Source organism: Equus przewalskii, chromosome 12 (assembly GCF_037783145.1).
Source record: "Equus przewalskii isolate Varuska chromosome 12, EquPr2, whole genome shotgun sequence".
In the NCBI taxonomy this organism is placed as follows: Eukaryota; Metazoa; Chordata; class Mammalia; order Perissodactyla; family Equidae; genus Equus; species Equus przewalskii.
Window position 1 is genome coordinate 6,287,265 of NC_091842.1, and position 25,273 is coordinate 6,312,537.

General features: G+C 40.5%; 1 protein-coding gene across 6 annotated transcripts in view; it reads right to left on the reverse strand.

Moving 5' to 3' along the window:
* The window catches only part of SMURF1 (SMAD specific E3 ubiquitin protein ligase 1), a 112,508-nt gene that overhangs the window by 29,979 nt on the left and 57,256 nt on the right, over window positions 1-25,273 (reverse strand). For all 6 annotated transcript variants that reach the window (XM_070567476.1, XM_070567474.1, XM_070567473.1 and 3 more), the window contains exons 2-3: window positions 1,617-1,655; window positions 358-466 (exon numbers count right to left, since the gene is read on the reverse strand). In XM_070567476.1, coding sequence (XP_070423577.1) covers window positions 358-466; window positions 1,617-1,655 — 148 coding nt within the window. The remainder of the gene's footprint in view (window positions 1-357; window positions 467-1,616; window positions 1,656-25,273) is intronic.

Here is a 25,273-nt window from a genome sequence, read left to right on the forward strand (position 1 = left end):
ATTTTTAAAGTAAAAACTCTAGAGCCAGGTTTAGGGTTTCACTGAAAAATCAGTAGCATAGCGAGGACCTGAGCTATGGCCCTTTTTTCCTGTTAAAACAGCCAGGAGATTGAAAAGTTTGAGGATGACAGTTACAGAAGCAAATCATAAAAATCTATGAAAACGTCAAATGCAAGGACTTCCAAGTAAATGAATTCTAGAATTAGGCAATAGGTCTTCATTTGGCCATCCACTTTTGTTATCAACAAGAAGTGAGTAAACCCTTTTTACATTTTTATTCTTATTGACTTCTTCTCCTAAAAACTAGATACCCACTTTCCTACCGCTCCCCAATGGCATATATAACATTCCACTCACAGATCGTAGTGCTGGTTCCACTTTGGGTCCAATGTGTTTTTCACAGTGTCCGTTGAGTGGCACTGCCCAGATCCGTCCACGACAATCTTTGCAAAAGGGTCAGGGAGTCCTAGCGGAGAGGGGACAGCCACACCTGCATGAGACTCCAGACCTATCACTGCGACACAGAACACAGTCCTGCAGGCTAAAGAGAGCTTCAACATCACCTAATTTGGTAAAGAAGATTATCCTGGTACATTTTATTCTCTAACTTAAGGTTAGTTTCGATCAGCAAAATAAGATAATTCCATTTAGGTTTCTAAGAAAGGCAAGCCAGTATGACATCACTGTCCGATTTTTAGAGGCTATAAAACAATAAAAATAGGCTTAAATTCGAATTTCCATTTCTGATGATCACTAAGTGGGGCTAATTAAGTGGAGGAAAAACTGTCTATAATTCATTGTATTTATACTTTCTACAAAAGAATAATACCTAGAAATCTTGTTTACTCATCTTTATCTAAGGAAGCGAGTATTCACCAAGTCTTAATTCGGGAAGTTCCTAAATGCTGGAGCGTGAATCAGGCAGGTTTATGAGATCAGAGGGGTAGCCTGGGGAGGGTCTGAGGGACAGACCTGGCTGTGAGCCATGGCCCGGATCTTCCTAGCTGCTGGCACAAAGCCTGTGAGACTGAGTTTCCTCATCTCGAAAGTGCGAATAATACCACTTAAGAATGAGCAGCATTCCTGCGGGGATCAGAAAGAGCATGCAGAATTCCACGCTGCAGGCACCTACTTTCCAGCGGGCAAATTTCCTAAGTCAAGGGGTGATTCCCTCCTTGAGAAAAAAATCCTCTATTTTTCACAATTCCTTCAATTATAAGACTTTTAAAATGCGATTTAATTTGTAAAATCTGACTAACAATTTTACTCAAACCCAGCTACTTGACCGAAAAATGCCTTATCTGTATTTGAGTTGAGAACACTTCGTCCAGTAGAAAGCAATATATGAATGGGTGGGAAGACAAAACACCGGGTGTGGCCAGAACAGGGGGCGAGAGAGAGCTCCTCTCGTATGAGCTCTAAATTCTGGCCCTCGAGCTAAGGAGCCTGTCTGCTGCAGTCAACTGGGAAATGAAGTTTGTCAAACCATAACTTCTATTCAGCAAAGGGCAGGACTTTCATGAGAATACACCTAGTGTTTTTTAAAAAGTTCAACATTTCAGAAAGATGTGAAGAATATTATTATTGTAAGAGAGCAAAAATGGGTGTTTACTTACTGAAGAAGTCTTTCTTTGCAAGGTTCTTGGCACATAATACTAAAACAAATAAAAAATGCTAGGGTTAGCATTTATGGACGAGATTTTCACCAGAGCTAGCTGCTAGGGACTGAATGGCGCCCTCGCCTCCCGACCCCCCCACCCCAAATTCCTATGCCAAAGCCCTAACCCCCCCACCCGCCTGCCATGGTATTTGGAGGGAGGGGCTTCGGTTTCGAGGAGGTCATGAGGGTGGGGCTCTCAGGATGGCACTGGTACCCTTAGAAGAGACCATAGAGCTTGCTCTCACTCTGCGATCCGTGTGAGGACACAGCAAGAAGGCAGCCGCCTACAAGCCAGGAAGAGGGCCCTCACCAAGAACTGAATCTGCGGGCACCTTCATCTTAGGCTTTTCCAGCCTCCAAAACGTTGAGAAATAACTGTTTGTCATTTAAGCCATCTACTCTATGGCATTTGTTATAGCAGCCCCAACGGACTGAGACACTAGTCTATATTTGCAACAGAAAAAAAAATTCTAAGTTATCTTTGCCGATGATTGTCTTTCAAATTTAGTACTGCATTAAGCAAAAATCTGACAAGTAACTAAAAAGTGTTTTCTCCTCCAACTGGGAATTGACCATAACAAATATAAAATGTGTTAGTTTCATTTGAAAGTCTCACTTAAATATAGACAGATGGATTTATCGATAGGCTTTTTTAACTGCACAGGATCACAGAAATACCAATTCAAATTAAGACCTACAGTATTTACCTTTACAGCTACTGCTAACAACAAGAACAATAAAAGGAACTGGGCATTTGTGATATTCTGATAAACAATACAGTTTTGTAAATGTAAACTTTGGTAGGTTGGAGAATAGAAAGCAAGGGGAGAGTGACAGAAGATATGGGGCCATCATGAGGTGTTGTGAAAAATAAATGACAAAACGCACGTTAAGAATTCAACACAATGTTGGCACAGAGAAGAGAGGCAATAAATGCTACTGATGATATGATTTTATCAATGAGGTGGTATCAATTACTGCTAAGAAATTTTGTCACCAGACCTGTTGCATGATTAAAACTACTATATCAAGGGAAAATTTACCAATGTCTCTTTTCCACTGCTTCACAAACTTTGCTAATTTTTAATAGGTTTATTAGGAACTTATAAATATATTATTTACAAAAATATATTCATATATGGTTCTGCAAACTTTTCACTTAGTATATTTTAATATATAACAGCTTTATCAAGATATAATTCATATATAATACAATTCATCCATTTAAAGTGTATAATTCGATGGTTTTCAGCATATGCACAGGGTTGTACAATCATCACCACAATTGATTTTAGAACATTTTCATCATCCCCCCAAAAAAATCCTGCACCCATTAGCAGTCACGCTTCATTTAACCTCACATCCCACCACTAGGCAATCATTAATCTACTCTCTGTTTCCATGTCTCTGGGGATTTGCACATTTCATATAAAGGAATCATCCAATATGTGGTATTTTGTGACTGGTTTCTTTCAATTAGCATAATGTTTTTCAAGTTCATCCATGTTGTAGCATGAACCAGTACTTCATTCCTTTTCATAACTGAGTAATATTCCATTGTATGCACATACCACATTTTCTTCATCCATTTATCAGTTGGTGGACATGTGGGTTGTTTCCACTTTTTGGCTCTTGTGAATAATGCTGTACAAGTTGTTACGTAGACACAGATTTTATTTCTTGCTGTAAACCTACGAATGGAGTTGCTAAGTTAGATGTTTAACATTTTGGGAACTGCCAGACTGTTTCCTCCAGCATCTGCGCCATTTTATATTCCCACCAGAAGCGTATGAGGGTTCTGATTTCTCCACATCCTCACTAAGACTTGTTATTGTCTGACCCTGGTTTTAATTTGCATTTCTCTGATGACTAATGATTTTGGGCATCTTTTCATGTGCTTCTAAGCCATTGGTATATCCTCTTTGGAGAAATTTCTATTTAGATTGTCTTGCCCATTTCTTAATTGGGTTATGTGCCCTTTTATTATTGAGCTGTGAGAATTCTTTTCTACTCTATATAGCCCTATCTATAGAGATCTCTCTCTATATAAATATCTACATATCTATAGACAAGATATCCTTATCAGAGACATGATTTAAAATATTCTCCCATTCTGTGGTCTTTTCACTTTTTTTTTTTTAAGATTTTATTTTTCCTTTTACTCCCCAAAGCCCCCCAGTACATAGCTGTGTATTTTTAGCTGTGGGTTGTTCTTGTCGTGGCATGTGGGACGCCGCCTCAGCGTGGCTTGACAAGCAGTGCCATGTCCACACCCAGGATTCGAACCGGCGAAACCCTGGGCCGCCGAAGCAGAGCGCACGAACTTAACCACTCGGCCACAGGGCCAGCCCCTGTCTTTTCACTTTCTTGATGGTGTTCTTTGAAGCACCAAAGTTTTTAATTTTGATGAAGTCCAATTTATCTATTTTCTTTGGTTGCTTGTGCTTTTGGTGTCATGTCTAAGAAGGCTTTGCCTAACCAAAGGTCTTAAAGATTTACTCCTATATTTTCTTCACAGAGTTTTATACTTTTAGCTTTTTTATACTTTTAGCTCTCAGATAGACATTTAGGTCTATGATCTGTTTTGAGTTCATTTTGGTGTGGGATATGAAGAAGAGGTCCAACTTCGTTCCTGTGCAGGTGGCTATTCAGTTGTACCGGCACTATTTGTTGAAGGTCTATTCTTTCCCCATTGACTTGTCTTCACACCCTTGTTGAAAATCAACTCACTGGAAACGTGAGAGCTTATCTGTGGCCTCTCAATTCTATTCTACTGATCTCTACGTCTCTCCTCACGCCACGACCACACTGTCTTGATTACTATCTTAGCCTGTTAGGGCTGTTATAACAAAATACTATAGACTAGGTGGCTTATAAACAACAAGCATTTATTTCCCACAGTTCTGGAGGCTGGAAGTCTGAGGTCATGGTGCCAGCACGGTTGGGCGAGCGCTCTCTTCCAGGTTGCAGACTTCTTCTTGTATCCTCACACAGCAGAAGGGGCTGGGGACCTCTCTGGAGTCTCTTTTATAAGACACCAGTCCAACTCATTAGGGTTCCACCTCCCAAAGATCCCAGCTACTAATACCGTCACCTTTGGGGGTTAGGATTTCAATATATGAACTTTGGGGGGACACAAACATTTAGACCATAGTAACTACCATAGCTTTGTAGTAAGTTTTGAAATTGGGAAGCACGAGTCCTCGTACTTTGTTCTTTTTCAAGATTGTTCTGGCTATTCTGGATCTGTTAAATTGTTGTATGAATTTTAGGATCAGCTGGTCAATTTCTGCCAAAGAGCCAGTCAGGATTTTGATAGGGATTTCGCCAAATCTGTAGATGAATTTGGGGAGTATTGTCATCTTAACAATATTAAATCTTCTAACCCACGGGCATGAGGTGTCCTCTCATTTATTTAGGTCTCCTTTAATTTTAACTTTGTTTTGTAATTCTCAGAGTATAAGGTTTGCATTCCTTTTATTAAAGTTATTTTATTTTTATTTTACTCTTCTTGATGCTGTTGCAAATGGAAGTTTCTCAATTTCATTTTCCGACGGTTCATTTCAGGTGTACAGAAATACAACTGATTTCTTTATATTCGACTTGAATCGTGCACCTTCGTTAAACTCATTTATTAGCTCTAATATCTTTTTTTGCATTCTTTTGAATTTTGTTACTATCATGAATGTCAGGACTGTTCCTTTCATTGCATTTTCTAATTGTCATTTGGATATAGCAAAGCTATTACTTTTCTTAAGTTAATTTAAAGTCAGCCATCTTTTTCAACGCTCTTCAAACAGGCCTGTGTTGTTCTCTTTCCTTCAACTTTGCTTTTCTTTCCCACAGCTTTGAAAGTCTCAAAGGCTCTCAGATTAAATTCAAAGTGTCCAAAACTGAAGTTAAAATCTTCCTACTCTGCTTAAGTGACCCTGGTCACTTCAGGATCATCAGCAACACCCGTCAACTGCACAAGCCAGAAATCTACATGTCATCATCCTTTTACTTCTCAGTCTCTCACGTGTTGACTTCTTACCATCTCCACCCTTGCCAAGCTCCCAACCATCAGCCATCACCAAGGAATCTGTTCAAAATTTAAATCTCCTCATGTCTCTTTCCTTTAAAAAATTCCACAGTCGCGTCCCATTGCAAAACTCTAGACCTGTCACGCTCTGCCCCCAACCAACCTCACCTCCCCAGCCTCAAAGATTATCCACCACCTCTGGGCCCTAGTTTTTCTGAAGTGCTGGTGCTAGGTTGCTCCTGACTGGAAGAATTCTGGTATCATCTCAAAAAGACTAATCTTTGTTCATATTTACAAGACTAGCGATGTTTTAATTTAAGGCTCATTCCAGTGGAATCTGCTTACATCATAAAGTGGAGAAGGTCTCAATAGTGTCAGCACAAAAAGAAATTTGCCTCAATTTTGTGCAAAGATCATTTGGGATCATACTGAATCTACTTTAGTTAATGGGATATAATTTCTCCTACTAGAATAATTTTAAGATCTTGAGATAGAATTCTCTTTGTCCACTCTAGGAGGTATAATGATAAAAGGTCATTCATTACACGCATAAAATCCAATTCTGTCTAGATCTACCATCATTTTTAAACAAACATGTGATACACCAATTATGAGTGAGGCTCTGGGAAGACCACAATGAACAAAAAAGACATTTCCAGAAAACGAAGCTTATTTTTTCAGTGTAGGCCACAGCATGGTTCCTTCAACTCCAGCTCTGAAGTGCCCTCTACTTTGGACAAATCACGTCTCTTACATCCCATAATTTCCTAAGCACATACCAGAGTTTCCTCACGTTGGGGATAAAGTAAGAGTAAATTGCATGATGTTCACTTCACATCTGAAAATACACGGAAGCGCAATGTTTTGCTCACTTGAGGTTGACGCAATCAGTAAGACAAGCTTCTTTGGCAGGACCCTGACAAAAGCACAGGGCCCGCAAGATCCCATTGGTGCTTCCACCCACTCTGTCGACACAAATTTAGTATTTTATTATATCAACTTAAGAAATTTTTGTTGTTTTTTTTTCCGCCAGTTTTAATGAGAAATAGTTGACATAGAAGAAATTTTCTAATTTGTGTCAATACTTCACTCTTTTTCTGTTCTCCAAAGCTAGAAACTTTGGCTGTAATTTTTATTCCTCCCTCCTATTTGTGTGTCAGCACATCCTACTTCTCTTTCTTCTAAATGTCTCCCTGAACTCGTCCTTTCCCCTGCTTTTCTACCCACTCTCCTCGTTTTGGCTTCACCTACTCACAGCTTAACCCCAGAGCACAGCGCCCTCCCTGACTCGAGCCTCCCCATTCACACTACCCTTAGCCACCAGAACCACCTTCTGAAATGCCATTTTCCAGTCCTGGAGCTCAAAAGACGCCAGTGGCTCTCTTGTATTTACTGCAAATCTAGGTTTCTCCCTGGGTTTTAAAGCGTTCCATCCTCTAGTATCACTTTCATCTCCCACTTGTCTTCAAAGTGTAGTTGGGTTCGCTCCCCGCTCCTCTCCGCCCCACCCAGGGCTACCGCTGGGCAGTAATTCCTGCTCCTCAACCCACTGGAGAGCCCCTCCCTCCCTCTCTCTGTGCTCCACCGTTGGGGCCGGGTGAGGCCCAGAGTCTCAGGGAAGCCTCACTTCAGCCAGTGCCTCCCAGATCTGACTCTGTGATAACATTTCTACTGGTGCCAAAATGAAAACAAAAGGACAATGCGGTGGGCTTTTCACAAAACTGAACTAATTCATTTTAAACACTCCCATGTTATGTCTTTTCTACTTTTTTCGCATTAAAATGTCCTATCTTTAATGAAATGAGGTAACAAAAAATAGTGATAGTTTCAACAGTGACTTGGCAAAATAAAAAGTGGGCAAGTTTACGTGGATAGCCTCATTTACATAAATGTGTTTTCACTCATCTGGGAATCGCTACTCTAACCGCCAGCAATCTGTTGCCTCTTTTTATTCCTATTTACTGTAAGAGTCACACAGTTCAGGGCTCGATCACCCTTCATATAGGTGGCTTCGCCCCCAAACTAAGTTCAGTTCCTCTGAAGTCCCATCTAAACAGCGTGGTGCTGGTACAAAAACAGACACACAGATCAATGGAACAGAACTGAAAGCCCAGAAATAAAACCACACTTCTGCGCAGAGCTAACCTTCAACAAAGGTGCCAAGAAGGTACAATGGAGAAAGGAAAGTCTCTTCAATAAATGGTTGGGAAAACTGGACAGCCACGTGCAAAAGAATGAAAGTAGACTATTATCTTTCACCATGCACAAAAATTAACTCAAAATAGACTAAAGACTTGAAGGTAAGACCTGAAACCATAAAACTCCTAGAAGAAAATATAGGCAGTGCACTCTGTGACATGGATCTTAGAAGGATCTTTTCAAATACCGTGTCTACTCAGGTAAGGGAAATAAAAGAAAAAATAAACAAATGGGGCTTCATCAGAGTAAAGAGCCTCTGCAAGGCAAAGGAAACCATGAACAAAATGAAAAGACAACCCACCAACTGGGAGAAAATATTTGCAAATCATATATCTGACAAAGGGTTAATCTCCAAAATACATAAAAAAACTCATACAACTCAACAACAAAAAAACAAACAACCTGATACAAAAAAAAATGGGCAGAAGAAATGAACAGACATTTTTCCAAAGAAGATATACAGATGGCCAACAGGCACATGAAAAGATGTTTGACATCACTAATCATCGAGGAGCAAATCAACACCACAATGAAATATCACCTTACATCTGTTAGAATGGCTGTAATCACCAAGACAAAAAATAACAAATGTTGGAGATGATGTGGAGAAAAGGGAACCCTCATACACCACTGATGGGAATGCAAACTGGTGCAGCCACTATGGAAAACAGTATGGAGATTTCTCAAAAAACTAAAAAAAAGAATTATCATATAACCCAGCTATCCCACTACTGTGTATTTATCCAAAGAACATGAAATCAACAATTCAAAGAGACTTATGCACCCCAATGTTCACGGTAGCATTATTCACAATAGCCAAAAAGTGGAAGCAACCCAAGTGCTCATCAACTGATAATTGGATAAAGAAGATGTGGTATATATATATATACACACAACAGAATACTACTCAGCCGTAAAAAAGACAAAATCGTCCCATTCACAACAACATGGATGGACCTTGAGGGTATTATGTTAAGCGACATAAGCCAGACAGAGAAAGACAAACACCGTATGATTTCACTCATTTGTGGAAGATTAACTAACACAATGACAAAGAGAACAGATTCATGGTTATCAGAGGGGAAGGGCGTTGGGGGGTGGGCATAAGGGGTAAAGGGGCACATATATGCGGTGACTGACAAATAATAATGTACAACTGAAATTTCACAATGTTATAAACTATTATGGCCTCAATATAACTAAAAAAAAAGAAAAGAAATGTTTGTTGAAATAAATGAATAAGTGCTTGAATGAATGAATGAATGAGACAGCTTTGCTAGCGCTCCACTGCAGTGTGTCTGACCCCCACCCCACACTCCACCAGGAGCCGGGGCCTGGCAGCTTTGCACACATCACCACCTGACAGATCTTCTTTAGAACAACTGTATGCTATTTCTTAACATATCACTAGTGACATTTGGTGGCACTAGGGAAAAAAACGTTCCCGTGAATCAAACCAGAGGTAATATCACAATGCAGGAGGAATAAGTCCACGTCAAAAAACAAGTAATAAAGTCCAGAGGGCATCTGGAACTTTTTATTTGAACAAAGCCCTCGTTAATGAACACATTCATTACATCATAAGGACGATTTCCAGGGACTGATCAGGCCATTACCTTCCAAGTCAGTCTGTAACTGAGGGACATTTTTAATTTTTAACTTTTCATCCTAAGATGCTGCTTTTCTTGACACCCTGGATTTGTCCCGCAGAAGCTACAGTAGGAGCACTTCTTGCAGATGAAGCAAGAAGACAGGCCTCCCAGGAAGCGACTTCCAAAGCTACCGCTGGCTTCGGTCTGATTTCTTCCCAAGTATTCCAGGCTAGACGCCTCTGCCTTGGAAGACAAGGAAAGTAGTATCTCATTTAAAGTCGCTGTCTTTAATTTCTACCTCCTGATCTCCTGTCTCCAGTTTCTGTCTTAAATAAACCAAACGGAATGTTTTCCAACCATGTGAGAGTGGAACAGAGGCATGAAGAGTCAGGGTGATGTTACAGGTGACGCATATTTCCTTGCCTTAGAACACAGGAAAATTCAAGTTGTCATTAGAGAAAGTTTTAGCTAAATATTTCAAGCTATATTCCAAAAGTAATCAGTTCCCAGATCAGTTACTTATAAATGTTGTCTCCTTAAACACGTTTATTTTTCCTTTCAAACCCATATGCAATGGCAATGTTTATTACTAACTCCAACACTCCAGCCGGGATGTCTAGTATCTCATCTGCTGCACAGCGAGCGCATGGTGACGGGACACCAGGAACCAAGGAGCGGCTACAACTTGAGCTTCCCAAACCGCCCTGGAAGCTGACGGTCTCCCAGGCAACCAGCCGAGCGACTGAGACATCATCAGCCAGAAACATCTGATGAAGCCCATTGATGGAATCACAGTGGACAGCCTGGAAGCCTTGTCATTATTTTGTGAAACTTTAAAACTACAATCTAATTCCGAGTGTAACTAGCAACAGCAGCCCAAAGTCAGTGAACGCCTACAAGGTCAGTGGGCACTATACCGAGGGAGTATCCGCCATTGTGATTGCGTTCATTCGACACCACACTCTGCGAGATAGTTACTGTTGTTATACTCATTTTCCTGATGAGAAAACTGAGGCTTTAAAAGGTCACATAACTTGACAAACCAAGGTCAGTGAGTAATAGCTGCTGCTTCTGAGTACTGAATGTCTTCCTCCATTTAACAAGCCTTGTTCTAAACTCAGAGGATCCATGAAGAACAACAAAAAATGGTGCTTGTCCTCAGGGTCCTTCCCATGCCGGAGGGATTTTTAAGGAAACTAAACTAAGATCATGCTTTTTTTTTTTTTTTTTTTTCTTAAACAACTGCTTCAAATTGACTTCTCCAGCTTGGACTGTCTTCCTAAGGTTATACACTATAAAATAAAACTCAACTGTGTCAGGAAGGAAATGAATTCTGACCCCCAAAAGCCAGTCATTAAGTAAATTCTATTTGATTGTCACCCTCGAAGGAACCTGAATGGACTCCATTCATGGAGGTAAGCCGGGGAGGAGATGAGAGGGAGGGGATCCCGCATAAATCCAAATGGCCTCACCCCCTGACCTCCTGAAGACCCGGTCATATAAATGAAGCTGTGTTCTTCTGATGAAGCCAGTCTAAACAAGGTGACAACTGCTGAGGGGTAAAGGGAAACTGACGGATTTGATGGGAAGAAAGCTAGAATTAAGCAAACTTGTCTGCAACGTGATAATCAGACCAGACCTACAACAATTAGGAAAGGGAAAAAGGTAATAATGAATAAATTAACGGAGTTCTGTCGGTATTTTCTCTCCTTCAGTTATTGAGCTGACAAATGAGGCCTTATTAATTTGATGCATAGAAATGTCAACAGAAAACACAAAGGTGAGGACAAAGTTTAGCAAGGTGACACACTGCAAACACCCTCACACATGGTTGTGAAAAAAAAACATAATATACAATCTTCTAGAACAAAGTCCCTTATAATTTCCTCCCTATTTGTCATTTTATAGTGCTAGGTTCTACAGCACTGAAGTATTTCAAGGTATTATTTTGCATGGTTTTATCATAAAATCTTTTATAATTATTTAGCTAATCATTATTCACATCATGGTGTAAATCAGGGTAAAATCATCATGCTCAATTTAGTCGAGAAAAACAGAAGCTGAGGAGATTGAATAACTTGCTCACGGTGACCTGGCAAAGTTAGTGATGGAGATAAGAACTTTATCCATCCATGAATGAAAAGCACAGAGTTCAATGAATTATGCTCCTTCATTAAGACAACCGAGTGTTAAGAATGAAACAATTTGTCACAACATTAAAAATTTCAAATCAATGTGGCCAGCACTGGATTCATAAGATCATTCAAATTAAAAAAAAAAATTGGTCATGATCCAGCAATTCTACCCGCAGGTGTGTAATCAACAGAAATGCACATATACATATGTTTACCACATAGTAGAATGGTTATAGCAGCACAGTTAGTAATAGCCAAAGACTAAAAACTATTGAGATGCCCGTCAACAGTACAATGAATAAAAAGGCTGTGGTATTCACAAAACGGAATATTATACAGCAATGAAAAAGCAAACTACAACTACACACAAAATTATGAATGAATCTCATTAGCATGATACTCAACAAAAGACATAATATATATTGTACAATGTCATTTATATAAAGCACAGAAACAGGAGAACAAATGTACACTGTTGAAGTCAGCTAAAATTATCCTTTAGCAGGACAAGGTATGACTGGAAGGAACCATGAGGAAGGTGTCTGGAGAACTGGTCAGGCTCTGTTTCTTGATCTGAGTGCTGATTACACATGCGCATGTTCAGTTTGTGAGAATTCAGTGAGCTATACACTTAAATATTTACAAATCAATCATAAAAATCAACAGAACAGAATAGAAAGTCCAAATATAGACCCACAGGTCTAAGGTCAATTGATTCTCATCAAAGGCACCAAGATAATTCCATGGGGGCGGGAGGAGGATAGTCTTTTCGAGACTGGAAAATGGGATGGCTATCTACTTGAGATAAACGGGATATCCTAAGGAGGAAAAATAAATAAACTTTCACCTTACCTCACACCATACACAAAAATTGACTTGAAATGGAGCACAGACTTAAACACAAATACAAGGTACCATTAAGAAAACAAAAAGGCAAGAGAAAATTCTCCCAGAGGGGAGAAAATCTCCACAATACATATATCTGAAAAAGATTTGTATGGAGGATATATAAAGAACCCTTACAACTCAATAATCAAAAGAAAAACAACCCAATTTAAAGATGGGCAAAAAAACTTGGACATTTCATTGAAGAAGACATCGAATGGCCAGGAAAGACATGAAAACATGCTCAACATCACTAATCATCAGTGAAATGCACGTGAAAGCCATAATAAGGTACCACTACACAGCCACTAGAACAGCTAAAACTAAAAAGACTGACAATACTAAGTGTTGGTGAGGATGCGGGGGAACAAGTCTCACACATCACTGCTTGACGTATAAAATGGAACAGCCACTTTGGAGAACTGTTTAGTACATATTGACCCCATGACCTAGTAATTCTACTCCTAGGTTTTGACCTGAAGAAGCGAAAACATAAATCCACAAAAAGGTGTGCATAAAAGTTGACGGCAGCTTTATTCATAAGAGCGAAAAATGATAACCCAATATCCATCGACAAGTGAATGGACAAACAAATGGTGGTGCATTCATGCAATGAATACAACACAGTAATAAAAAAGAATAAGCCACTGGTACATGCAAAAACGTGGATAAACCTCAGAAACATTAACAAACACTGAGGAGTCCAAACTATATGAATGCATGTAAATAAAACTTTAGAATAGGCAAAATTAATCAATATAAAACGAAAGTCACTAGTGGACTGGGCCCAGGAGTCAGGCAGGAAGACTGACTGGAAAAGGTCATCAGGAACTTTCTGGGGTGATGGAAATGTTCTGTATCTTGACTTGGGTATTGGTTACATGAGTGCCATACATTTGTTACAACTCATTGAACTATACACTTAAAATGAGTACATCTGAGGGTCAGCCCCACCGCATAGTGGTTAAGCTCGGCATGCTCTGCTTCCGTGGCCTGGGTTTGCAGTTTTGGATCCCAGGCACAGACCTACAACCCTGATTAGCCATGCTGTGGCAGTGACCAACATATAAAGTGGCAGAAGATTGGCACAGATATTAGCTCATTGCTAATTTTCCTCAAGCAAAAAAAAGAGGGAGATTGGCAACAGATGTTAGCTCACAGCGAGTTTTTTTTTCTTTTTGAGGAAGACTGGCCCTGAGCTAACATCTGTGCCCATCTTCCTCTACTTTCTATGTGGGACGCCTACCACAGCATGGCTTGACAAGCGGTGCCATGTCCGCACCCGGGATCCAAAGCTGCAAACCCCAGGCCGCCAAAGCAGAACATGTGCACTTAACTGTTGTGCCACCGGGCTAGCCCAGTAAGTTTATTTTAAAAGTAAAAAAAGTCATAGGGCTGTACAAGAATATATAATGACGTGAGATGATAATAGATATATATAATGAATTGGGAAAAGGTTTACATTTCTAATATCATCATCCACTAAAAGGAAAAAGGGCTCCATGGGGAAACAGATGATTCTAGGACTGGGACAGGTAATATACAAGATGAGCATCTTGTAGTCAGAGAAGGTAAGGAAATGCTAAAAAAAAGAAAAAATCCCACCACATTGATGGGGGTATGACAAAGGGGACAGGAGACAACTGATAGAGCTCGAAATGGCCAAAGCTGGCACATTTTGAGCAACAAAATAAGTCAAGTAGTACTGAGTTGTAACCCCAAGCATAAAATCAATATTCATGAGCCCATACTGATATTAACAAATAATTGAGTCAATTAACGACAGGAGAAAAGAGACAAATCTAACGTGCTGAAGAACTCCAGGTAAATGATGACACTCCACCCTGAGGAAGGGGGAGCAGAACCCCCACTCCTTCAGTGGGGGCTGCACACAGTGACCTCCTTACAAAGAGCAGACAATGGAAAGGAGGAGCGAGAGGAAGCTTACAGGGGAGAAACCTAACCAACACGACCTCAGCCAGGTGATCAAGGTCAACATCAACAGTCATAACTCATGCGATAGCGTGGACTTTCATATGATCTGATGAGAGTGGCACTTTATCTCTGTGGTCTTCCTCCCCAAATGCAGAATCCCAGCCTAGCCACGAGAAAAACATCGGACACATCCCAACTGATGGACAGTCTACAAACACCTGAGCAGTAGTCCTCAAAACTGTCAAGGCCGTCAAAAATAAGGAAAGTCTAACTGTCACAGCCAAGAGAAGCCTAAGGAGACGTGACAGTTAAATGTAATGTCATATCCTGAATGGGATCCTGGAACAGGAAAAGGCATTAGGTAAAAACTACGGAAATCTGAAAAAAGCATTCAGTTAATAATAATACATTAATATTGATTTGTTAATTATGACAAATGTACCACATTAATGTTAGATTTTAATAACTGGGGAAACCGTAGGCAGGTGTGTGGGAGGGAACTCTACTATCTTTGCAATAATTCTGTAAATCTAAAACTGTTCTAAAAAGTAAGGTCTAGGAATAAAAATATTAAAAACAGGTTACAGAACAAGTAGCATGTACAGGATGACTCTTTTGGTAAAACTGTGTGTGCAAATAATACGTATTTAAAAGTCTGGAATGATATAAACTAATATGGTATAATGTATTTTCTTCTTTTTGTTTGGCTATAAACTTTAAATTTTCTGAAAAGAATGACTATATGGACAACATTCATAAGGAAAAAATAAAATCTTACTGGTTTTTTTTTTTGAAAGATTTTCTTATTTTTCCTTTTTCTCCCCAAAGCCCCCTGGTACACAGTTGTGTATCTCTAGTTGTGGGTCCTTCTAGCTGTGGCATGTGGGACGCCGCCTCAGCGTGGCTCGATGAGCGGTGGCATGTCCGTGCCCAGATCTGAACCGGCGAAACCCCAAAGCAGAGTGTATGAACTTAGCCACTCGGCCACAGGGCTGGCCTCCTAAATTTTACTTTTTAAGTTAAAAAAAAATCAACGACTTTGTGAGAAAGACTGTAATGTCAGCAAAGATTCTTAATCCACTTCTCAGCTTAGTCAGTAACACTACTTCCACTTTCTCTTTTTTTAATTTTATTTTTATTGTCATTTTTTATTTATTTATTTATTTTGAGGAAGATTAGCCCTGAGCTAACTGTTGCCAATCCTCCTCTTTTGGCAGAGGAAGACTGGCCCTGAGCTAACATCCGTGCCTATCTTCCTCTGCTTTATATGTGGGATGCCTGCCACAGCATGGCTTAACAAGCAGTGCCATATCCACACCCGGGATTTGAACTGGTGAACCCCGGGCCACAGAAGTGGAACATGTGAACCCAAATGCTGCACCACCGGGCTGGCCCCATTCTTTCTTTCTTTAAGGTATGCTTTTTGGCAAGGAAGATTGGCCCTGAGCTAACATCTGTTGCCAATCTTCCTCTTTTTTTTTGTTGTTATGTTTTTCTCCCCAAAGCCCCAGTGCATAATAGTATATCCCAGTTGTAAGTCATTCTAGTTCTTCTCTGTGGGACACCACCACAGCAAGGCTTGATTAGCGGTGTGTAGGTCCGCATCCAGCATCCGAACCAGCAAACCCCGGGCCACCGAAGCGGAGCACACAAACTTAACCACTCAGCCCCGGGGCTGACCCCTTCTTCCACTTCCTGTTCTTCATCCAGATTATTAATCTGCCATTTATGATTTCCACCATCAGGCAACTCATAGGGCTGGAAATGGCCCATTTTTCCAGGTTGGAACACAAACATGTTAGAAGAGACAGGAGCAAATGGAAAAGGGACATCACTAAAGTTAGTAAGAACACAGAATATAAAGCTTTGAAGATTATCCTGAGGGTAAACTTTTCAAAAATTAATTCACAAACAAAATGGTTTTCACAGAGCCCTGAAAGTGGTCAATTACTCCGCTCTTTCCTATCTGAAATCGTGTAGCTTTTCATTTATTTAAAATAAAAAATAGTAGCACTACACTGATCTCACTTCCAAGTTGAATGAAGCTGACAGGTTATTAGGTTTCTAGACTCCCAGGCTGACGACCGGCTGCTGTCTGCCCCTTCCTCAAAAACCAACGGGAACGGTAAAATGGAAATTCAAGACAGATGTACACACAACTCTGCTCACAAATTAAAGGAACCCCTAGAAGATGGAGAGCAAACAAGGCGAGGGACACCTTAGCTACAAACAGACGGCACAGCCACATGCAGGCACGGGCGACTGCAGAAGGGGACACCAACACTTGCGGCGTTCCAGGTGTGGGAGCGAGGAAATGAGGCCCAGGAGAGGCCACTGGAGCAGTGAGCTGGGGTCTGAAAGAGCTATGTAGTAGGTGTGGCCACTGTCCAATGGAGGCCAGCGACCCAGGGCAAGGCTCTGCCTCCAGCTGCAAGACTGAGCATAGCAGCGTGGCTCTGGGACACAGCAGTGTCGTGGGTGGGGAACGGTTGTGAGCTCACGCACTACACAGACTAACAGCCCCTCCCCGCCCCACCCCTCTCGCACCTTGACTGAGAAACTGGAAATCCCAGCTGCAAGATTGAATACATAACTAAGAATCACCAAAGGTTCACAGGAAGCCACATCACGAGAGAGCAAAGAAACTCAATAAAACTGCTTTCCTCCCAAAGCAGAGATTTACACATTCTTTTCAAACATGCATGGAATTTAGAAAAGCTGACTACGTACTAAATGACAAAGGAAACTTAAACAAATTTCCCAAATTGATAAACAGTCCATATTCACTCATTAAATGTAATCAAAATTCTACAGCAAATATAGATCCTAAGTAAATCCACACATCTGGAAAGTTTAAAACCTATTTGTAAATAACTCATTAAAAAGAAAGTCAAAGTGGAATAAGAAACTACTTACAATCAAATGAAAACAAAATATACTATATATTAAAATGCATGGGGGGCCAGCCCAGTGGCGTAGTGGTTAAGTTCGCTCATTCTGCTTTGGTGGCCCGGGGTTCACAGCTTTGGATCCTGGATGCAGACCTACACGTTGCTCATCAAGCCATGCTGTGGAGGCGTCCCACATAGAATAGAGGAAGACTGCCACAGATGTTAGCTCAGCGACAGTCTTCCTCAAGCAAAAACAGGAAGACTGGCAACAGATGTTAGCTCAGGGCCAACGTTCCTCACCAAAAAAATAAATAAATAAAAAAGCATGGGCTTAACTTCATTCATTAAAAATCCAGAAAGATGGAAAATATATGAACTAAGCTTCCAACTCAACAGAGACAAATAAATAAAATAAGTCTGCAGAAAGAAGGGATTAATAGATAGCAAACATTTATGAAAAAGTAAATAGGAGAGTTGTCAATAAAATCCAAAGCCAGTTCTTTTAAAAGATGATTTTTAAAGAGTGAACAAATCTTTTATAAATCAGCTCAAGAAAAAAGAAAGGCAACACAAATAACCCACGCAAAGACAAAAGCAGGAGATAACACAAGAACGAATTTTACAAATTCTAAGAGTGTATCACAGGGACAACTTTAAAACAATGACCAAAATGAAAATTTGTCTAGAAACATCTAAATTGCCAAAATTGGCCCCCAAAATAGTGAAACCCTGACCAGTAACCATAGAAGATGAAATGGTAATTGAAAACCTACCCACAAAAATAAGGCACCAAGCCCAGATAGTTTTACAGGAGAATTCTACCAAGATTTCAGGGTAGAGATAATTCCCACCCTATAAAACAAATAAAATAAGGGAAGCCACTCCGACTGAGTTTATGAAGCTGACATCAAAACCAGAAACTACAGGAATAAAAAAGCAAATTACAAGCTGTGGAGGAGCTCCCTAATGCTTCCAATATCTAGTTCTCTTCTCCTTCAAGGCAAATGCAAGACTGTGCTTCTCAGCTCCCTTGAGTTTGCCGGGATCATTTGACTGTAGTACTTGGAGCAGAAGTGGTGGGTGTCATTTCTGGGCCAGAGTACAGAACACAACGTAAGAGACGTCCCTGCCTCCGTGAAGCCTGACGCCAAGGCTTGAGACGGTGGACCAGCAGAAGCCCTATCCGCCCTGATGTCTGAATGGCTTACATGGAAAACAGCCCTCCGTGACTCACAACGAGCACGTGCAAAAATTGAATACTGGTTACCTGGGGAAACGGGGGAGGCATGGAGGGGAGGGTATAGACGGAGGGTGCAGGGAGAACACCAGGCTGGGAACTGGTGGACAATGGGGACTTTAGCCTAACATTTTTGTTCTTCCACAGTGAAAATGTATTTATTTATATATTGCTTCTTAACTAAAGATAAATCTCATAGGTCCAAGACAAAAAGAGAGAAGAAAAAGAGAATGAACAGAAGAGAGGGAAAAAGGAAAACTTGAAAGAGGGAAGTCAGTTAAGGGGGAGGGAGAGAGCGAAGAGATTCATTTAAAATTTACCATCTGGAAACTGATGATTGGATAAAGAAGATATGGTATATATACACAATGGAATACTGCTCAGCCATAAAAAAAGACAAAATTGGCCCATTCACAGCAACGTGGATGGACCTCGAGGGTATTATGTTAAGCGAAATAAGCCAGTCAGAGAAAGACGAACTCTATATGACTCCACTCATAGGTGGAAGTTAACATGTAGACAAGGAGAACTGATCGGTGGTTACCAGGGAAAAGGGGGGGTGGGGGGAGGGCACAAAGGGGGAAGAGGTGTACCCACAACATGACTAACAATAATGTACAACTGAAATCTCACAAGGTTGTAATCTATCATAACATTAATAAAAAAAAAAATTTACCATCTGGAGAAAAATCTCACAGTATTTGTACAATCTTGAATTGGAAGAGCTGTTCAGACCACCCTTTTGACAGATATGAGACCATCTAAACTATTTACTGGTGCATTTTTTTTTCTGTTTATCTTCTTTTTAAACCAGGGGAAAAATAAACATAAGATTTATTTTTCAAAAAAGTTTCCAGGTTTGATTTTGTAGGAAGCAGTGGCCCCAATATGGACAGATACATCTGGAGGGAGATTTAATAATTATTAATTGTAAAGCTAACAATAGCAATTGCTAATACTTATTAAGCTTGGTCTGTGCCAAACTATTAACAGCACATTCCAGATTATATCTTATCTAGTATCACAACAGAAAAAGAAATGAAGGTTACGTGAGATTGTTACTCGCCCAAGACCACACAGCCTGTAAGAGGGAAACCTCGAGTCTGTGGGACTCCGGAGCCCACGCTCCATGCTGCGCCATACTCCAAACTGTGTTTGGAAAAGGTATAATTATGGTGACAAGTTGACATACAACATAAGGAAGCCAGAATACTCTAGAGAAACATGTATTTTTAAAAAAGCAAACAAACATGACAAAAAAAAAACAACAAAAACAGAACTCTACTAGATCCTGCTTCTAACTAGAGAATGAAAAAAAAGGGAAAATAGTGGTAACTCGTTAAGTATACATTTTAAAATACAACAACCTAAGATATAACTCACAAACCATAAAATTGAGACTTTTTAAAGTGTGAATACAATTCAATGGTTTGTAGTATATTCGGACTTGTACAACCATCACGACTAGCTAATTTCACAATTTTCATAACGCCCCAAAGAAGCCCTGTAGCCATTAGCAGCCACGCCCCATCCTCCCCTCCCCCCAACCCCTGGCATCCACTAATCTACTTTCTGTCTCTAGGTATTTGCCTATTCTGGACATTTCACATAAATGGAATCATACAATACGTGACCTTTCATGACTGGCTTCTTTCATTTAGCATAACGTTTTCAAGGTTCATTCATGTTGTAGCAAGTATGAGTACTTCATTCCTTTTCATTGCCAAATATTTAGTTATATGGATATACCATATTCTGTGTATCCATCCATCAGATAATGGATAGTTCCATTGTTACCATATTTTGGCTACTGTGAATGATGCTGCTAATGAACGCTCATGTAGCAAGGTTTTATGTAGATATACCTTTCAATTCTCTTGGTTATACTCCTAGGGGGAGAACTGCTGGGTCATATGGTAACTCCATGTTCAACATTTTGAGGAACTGCCAAATTGTTTTCCAAAGTGGCTGCACCATTTTACATTCCCACCAGCAATGCATAAAGGTTCCAATTTCTCCACGTCCTTGCCACCACTTATTATTATCTGTCCCAGCACCATTTGTTGAAAAGACTGTTCTTCCCCCCATCTAACTACCGTGACATCACTGTCAAAAATCAATTAGCTGTAAATGTGAGAGTTTATTTCTGGACTCTCAATTCTATTCCATTGATCTACGTGTCTATCCTTATTGTCAGTAACTCTGTCTGGATGACCACAGCTTAGTAGTAAGTTCTGAAATTGGCAAGTGTGAGCCTCCAACTCTGTTCTAGCTTTTCAAGACTATTTTGGCTATTCTGGATGCCTTGCATTTCCATATGAATTTTAAGATCAGCTTGTCCAATTCTGCAAATAAAACCTCCTAGGATTTTGATAGGTAGGTACTGTGCTGTATATCTGTAGAGGAGTCCAGGGAGTACCGCCATATTAACAATGTTAAGTCTTCCGATTCATGAACATGGGATGTCTTTCCATTTACTTAGGTCTTCAATTCCTTCTGACAGTGTTTCGTAGTTTTCAGTGTACAAGTCTCGCACTTCTATTGTTGAATTTATTCCTAAGTATTTTAATTTTTTGATGCTATTTTAAAAGGAACTCTCTCTCAATTTCTTTTCCAGTGGATTAGCAGTTGCATATGGAAGTGGAGGATGAGGGGATTTGGGGGTTGATAGCTAAGGGGTACAGGGTTTCTTCTTGGGGTGATGAGAATGCTCTACAATTGATTGCTGTGATGGTTGCACAACTCTGTGAATATACTAAAAAACACTGAATGGTACACTTAAAAGAGTAGATTTTACATATGTGAGTTATATTTCAATAAAAACATTACTGGAGGGCCAGCCCCAGTGGCCTAGTGGTTAAGTTCAGTGCGCTCCGCTTTGGTGGCCTGGGTTCGATTCCTGGGCACAGACATACACCAGTCTGTTAGTGGCCATGCTGTGCTGGTGGCCCACATACTAAAAAATAGAGGAAGATTGGCACACATGGTAGCTCAGGGCAAATTACCAAAGAGAGAGGGAAAGAGAATGGGGGAGGGAGACAGACAGACAGAGAATGAACCCCAACGAGTAGATGAAACAAACTCTGAGCATTTTGTACTTTTTCACTTATCTCAATAGGAAAGAGGTTCCACTTCCCCAGGCCAATGTCAAAAAGACACTGTTAAGACACGGGTGATTTATGGGAAACATTAACTCCTGTTAAATTAGTCTGAAATAAAGTTTGATATGACTGTCACAATGTTAAACGAGAGGAAGAAAAATAATCTGCTGTTACGTTTATAAAGTTGGTCAAGTACTTCTTTTTTTGAGGAAGATTAGCCCTGAGCTAACATCTGCCAATCCTCCTCTTTTTTTTGCTGAGGAAGACTGGCCCTGAGCTAACATCCATGCCCATCTTCCTCTACTTTATATGTGGGACGCCTGCCACAGCATGGCTTGCCAAGCAGTGCCATGTCCACACCTGGGATCTGAACCAGCAAACCCAGGGCTGCCGAAGTGGAACGTGTGCACTTAACTGCTGCGCCACTTGATCGGCCGGCCCCGATCAAGCACATTTTAGATTGACAAATAAATAACCTGCCCATTAAACAAACCAACTAAAGGCTGCTGCAATGATTTCAAAATTATTGAAACAGTCTCTCAGCTGAAATCTCTGCTTTCATTGATTCAAATCCAAATTACCCTTAAAACATTATCGAAATCCTTTTTGATAATATCTCAAGGTCTCCACTGCCCTACAATCTGTTTTCTTTGGAGTTCAAAATACAATTTCTCTTGATCTACTTTACCAACTATAAGTCACCCAAATATAGCTTACTTTTAACTGTTCCCATACAACAGTGTAGCAATTCTTACCTCTGGGCCTTTCCTCGTGTTCCATGTTGTCCTCTTCATTTTTTTTTTTTTTTTTTGGTGAGGAAGATTCGACCTGAGCTAACATCTGTGCCAATCTTCCTCTATTTTGTATGAGGGTCATTGCCTCAGCATGGCTAATGAGTGGTACGTCCGCGCCTGGGATCCGAACCCATGAACCCGAGTCGCTGAAGTGCAGTGTGCTGAACTTCACCATTACGCCACAGGGCAGCCCCCTGTTGTCCTCTTTCTATGACATCTAACCACTATTTCTTGAGCTAAAATGTGGGCTCAACAATAGCACATGGCACATGGTAGGTGCTCAATCAATATTCACCAAAGGGCTCTATTTCTTATTTTATGCCAGACTCTGTGCTAAGCACTTCACGTCCGTTATCTCCCGTAATCCCTCCACAAACCCTATGAAGAAACTAAGGGTCTGAGAGTTTACTCGCCCAAGGCTACACACATCCAACCACTGTCCGGTGATTGAAATTCAATTATTCTTTGGGTTACAGCTCAAATCCTATCTCTTTCCTGTTAAGCCAACTGTGATTTCTCCTTTCTCTGAACTTCTAAAGTACTTCCTGCCTCTGACACATAAATCTCTACTGCCTTGAATTATATTTTCGAAGTAGACTTTAGTTTTTAGAGCCACAGAAAAATTGAGCAGAAGGTACAGAGATTTCCCATATATACCCCCTTCCCCCACACAAGCACAGCCTCCCTTATCAACATCCCTTACCAGATACTATATTTGTTGCAATCAATGGACCTACATTGATGCAACACTGTCACCCAAAGTCTACAGGTTACATTAGGGCTCCTGAGTGCTGTACAATCTATGGGTTCTGACAAAAGTGTAACGACATGTATCCACTATTACAGTATCACACAGAATAGTTTCACCACCCTGAAAGGCCTCTGTGCTTTCCTTGTTTGTCCTTCCCTCCCCCTAACTCCTGGCAACCACTCATCTTTTTTTAATGTCTCCACAGTCTTGTCTTTCTCAGAATATCATATAGTTGGAATCACATAGTAGGGAGCTTTTTCAGATCGACTTCTTTCACTTAGTAACATGCATTTACAGTTCCTCCATATCTTTTCATGACTTGAAAGCTCATTTCTTTGTAGTACTGAATAATATTCTGTTGTCTGGATGTACCACAGTTGCCTCCAAGTTTTGGCAATTATGAATAAAGCTGGTATAAACATCTGTATGCAGGTTTTTGTGTGGACATACGTTTTCAACGCCTTTGGTTAAACACCAAGGAGTGCAATTCCTGGATCATTCGGTAAGAGTGTTTAGCGTCATAAGAAATTGCCAAACTCTCTTTTGCATTCCCATCAGCAATGAATGAGAGTTCCTACTGCTCTGTATCCTTGCCAGCATTTGGTGTTGTCAGTGTTTTGGATCTTGGCCCTTCTAATACGTAGTGTGTAGCATCTCGCTGCTGTTTTAATTTGTGTTTCCCTGATGAGATAAGATGTAGGATATCTTTTCGTATGCTTATCTGCCATCTGTATATCTTCTTTGGTGAGATGTCTGCTCAGGTCTTTTGCCCACTTTTTAACTGAATTTTTTGTTTTGTTTTCTTTTTTTGTGTATGAGGAAGATAGTCGCTGAGCTAACATCTGTGCCAGTCTTTCTCTGTTTTACGTGGGTTGCTGCCACAGCGTGGCTTGATGAGTGGTGTGGAGGTCCGTGCCCGGGATCTGAACTAGTGAACCCTGGGCCGCCGAAGTCAAATGAGTGAACTTAACCAGTATGCCACAGGGCCAGCCCCTCTGTTTTCTTATTATTGAATTTTAAGGGTTCTTTGTATATTTTGGATTAACAGTCCTCTATCAGATACATCCTTTGCAAATATTTTCTCCCTGTCTGTGGCCCTTGCATTATTTTTTATTTTTCACATTTTTCTGTCTTACAAAATTGGGCTTAAACACATCAAAGTTATTTTGAGTAGCCATACTGCTCTCCTTGGGAAGTAATACCACCTAATGTTTAAAGTAACTTTAATGAAAATTTCTTATCATCCAGATAAAAGACAAGGGTGGCCTTTCCATTTGGTGGCAGCCATCAGTTAAGCAGGTGGGTGACTCACAGTACACCAGGAGCTGCAGTGGAGAACACAGACTCATGTGCTGCACACCAGCCCCCAGTGCTCCCAAACCCCTCTAACCCCAATGTCACCCAATCAACCAAACAGCCTGGGTATGAGGCTAGCATGGCTCATGCCATTTATCAGATTTGTGTCTGCTGTGGTGGATGCAAGTACCTGGGCCCCTAAAGGTGCAACCCACGACAAACCTAGCCATCATGGGTGCCAACCAACTGCAGTTGACATGTAGCCTGAACTGGACACCACTAGGGCCCTAGGAGTCTTGAACTCTTACTAGGTGGGTGAAAATTCCATACGCAAATCCTTTGAAGTTATCCTCACTGATGCAAACCATAAAGTTATCAGAAGAACTCAGGGGTATCACTAAGCCAATTCATAAACACAGGAAGATACGTGTGGTGACATCTCCTGGCTGCAAATACTGTGGCTTTGGAAAGGACCCCAAGTTTCATGACATTATCAGTTGTTCTCACAGTGTTGCTCGAAAAAGTCCCAAAACTCTCCAAATCTACAATCAGCACTAATTTAAGCAATCTCTGTAAAATTCAGACTCAATCAACAGCAATTGTTATTTAAAGTTCATCTGTTAAAACAGTAGATGTCAGCACCTTATTTCATGAACGTGCTTTCAAACTTGTGAAAATTAAAATTTAATGGTGGTGCTGAGCCAGTTCAATCGGAAGAGAACAGTCTTTTCAACGAATGGTGCTGGGACACCTGGATATCCACAGGCAAAACAATG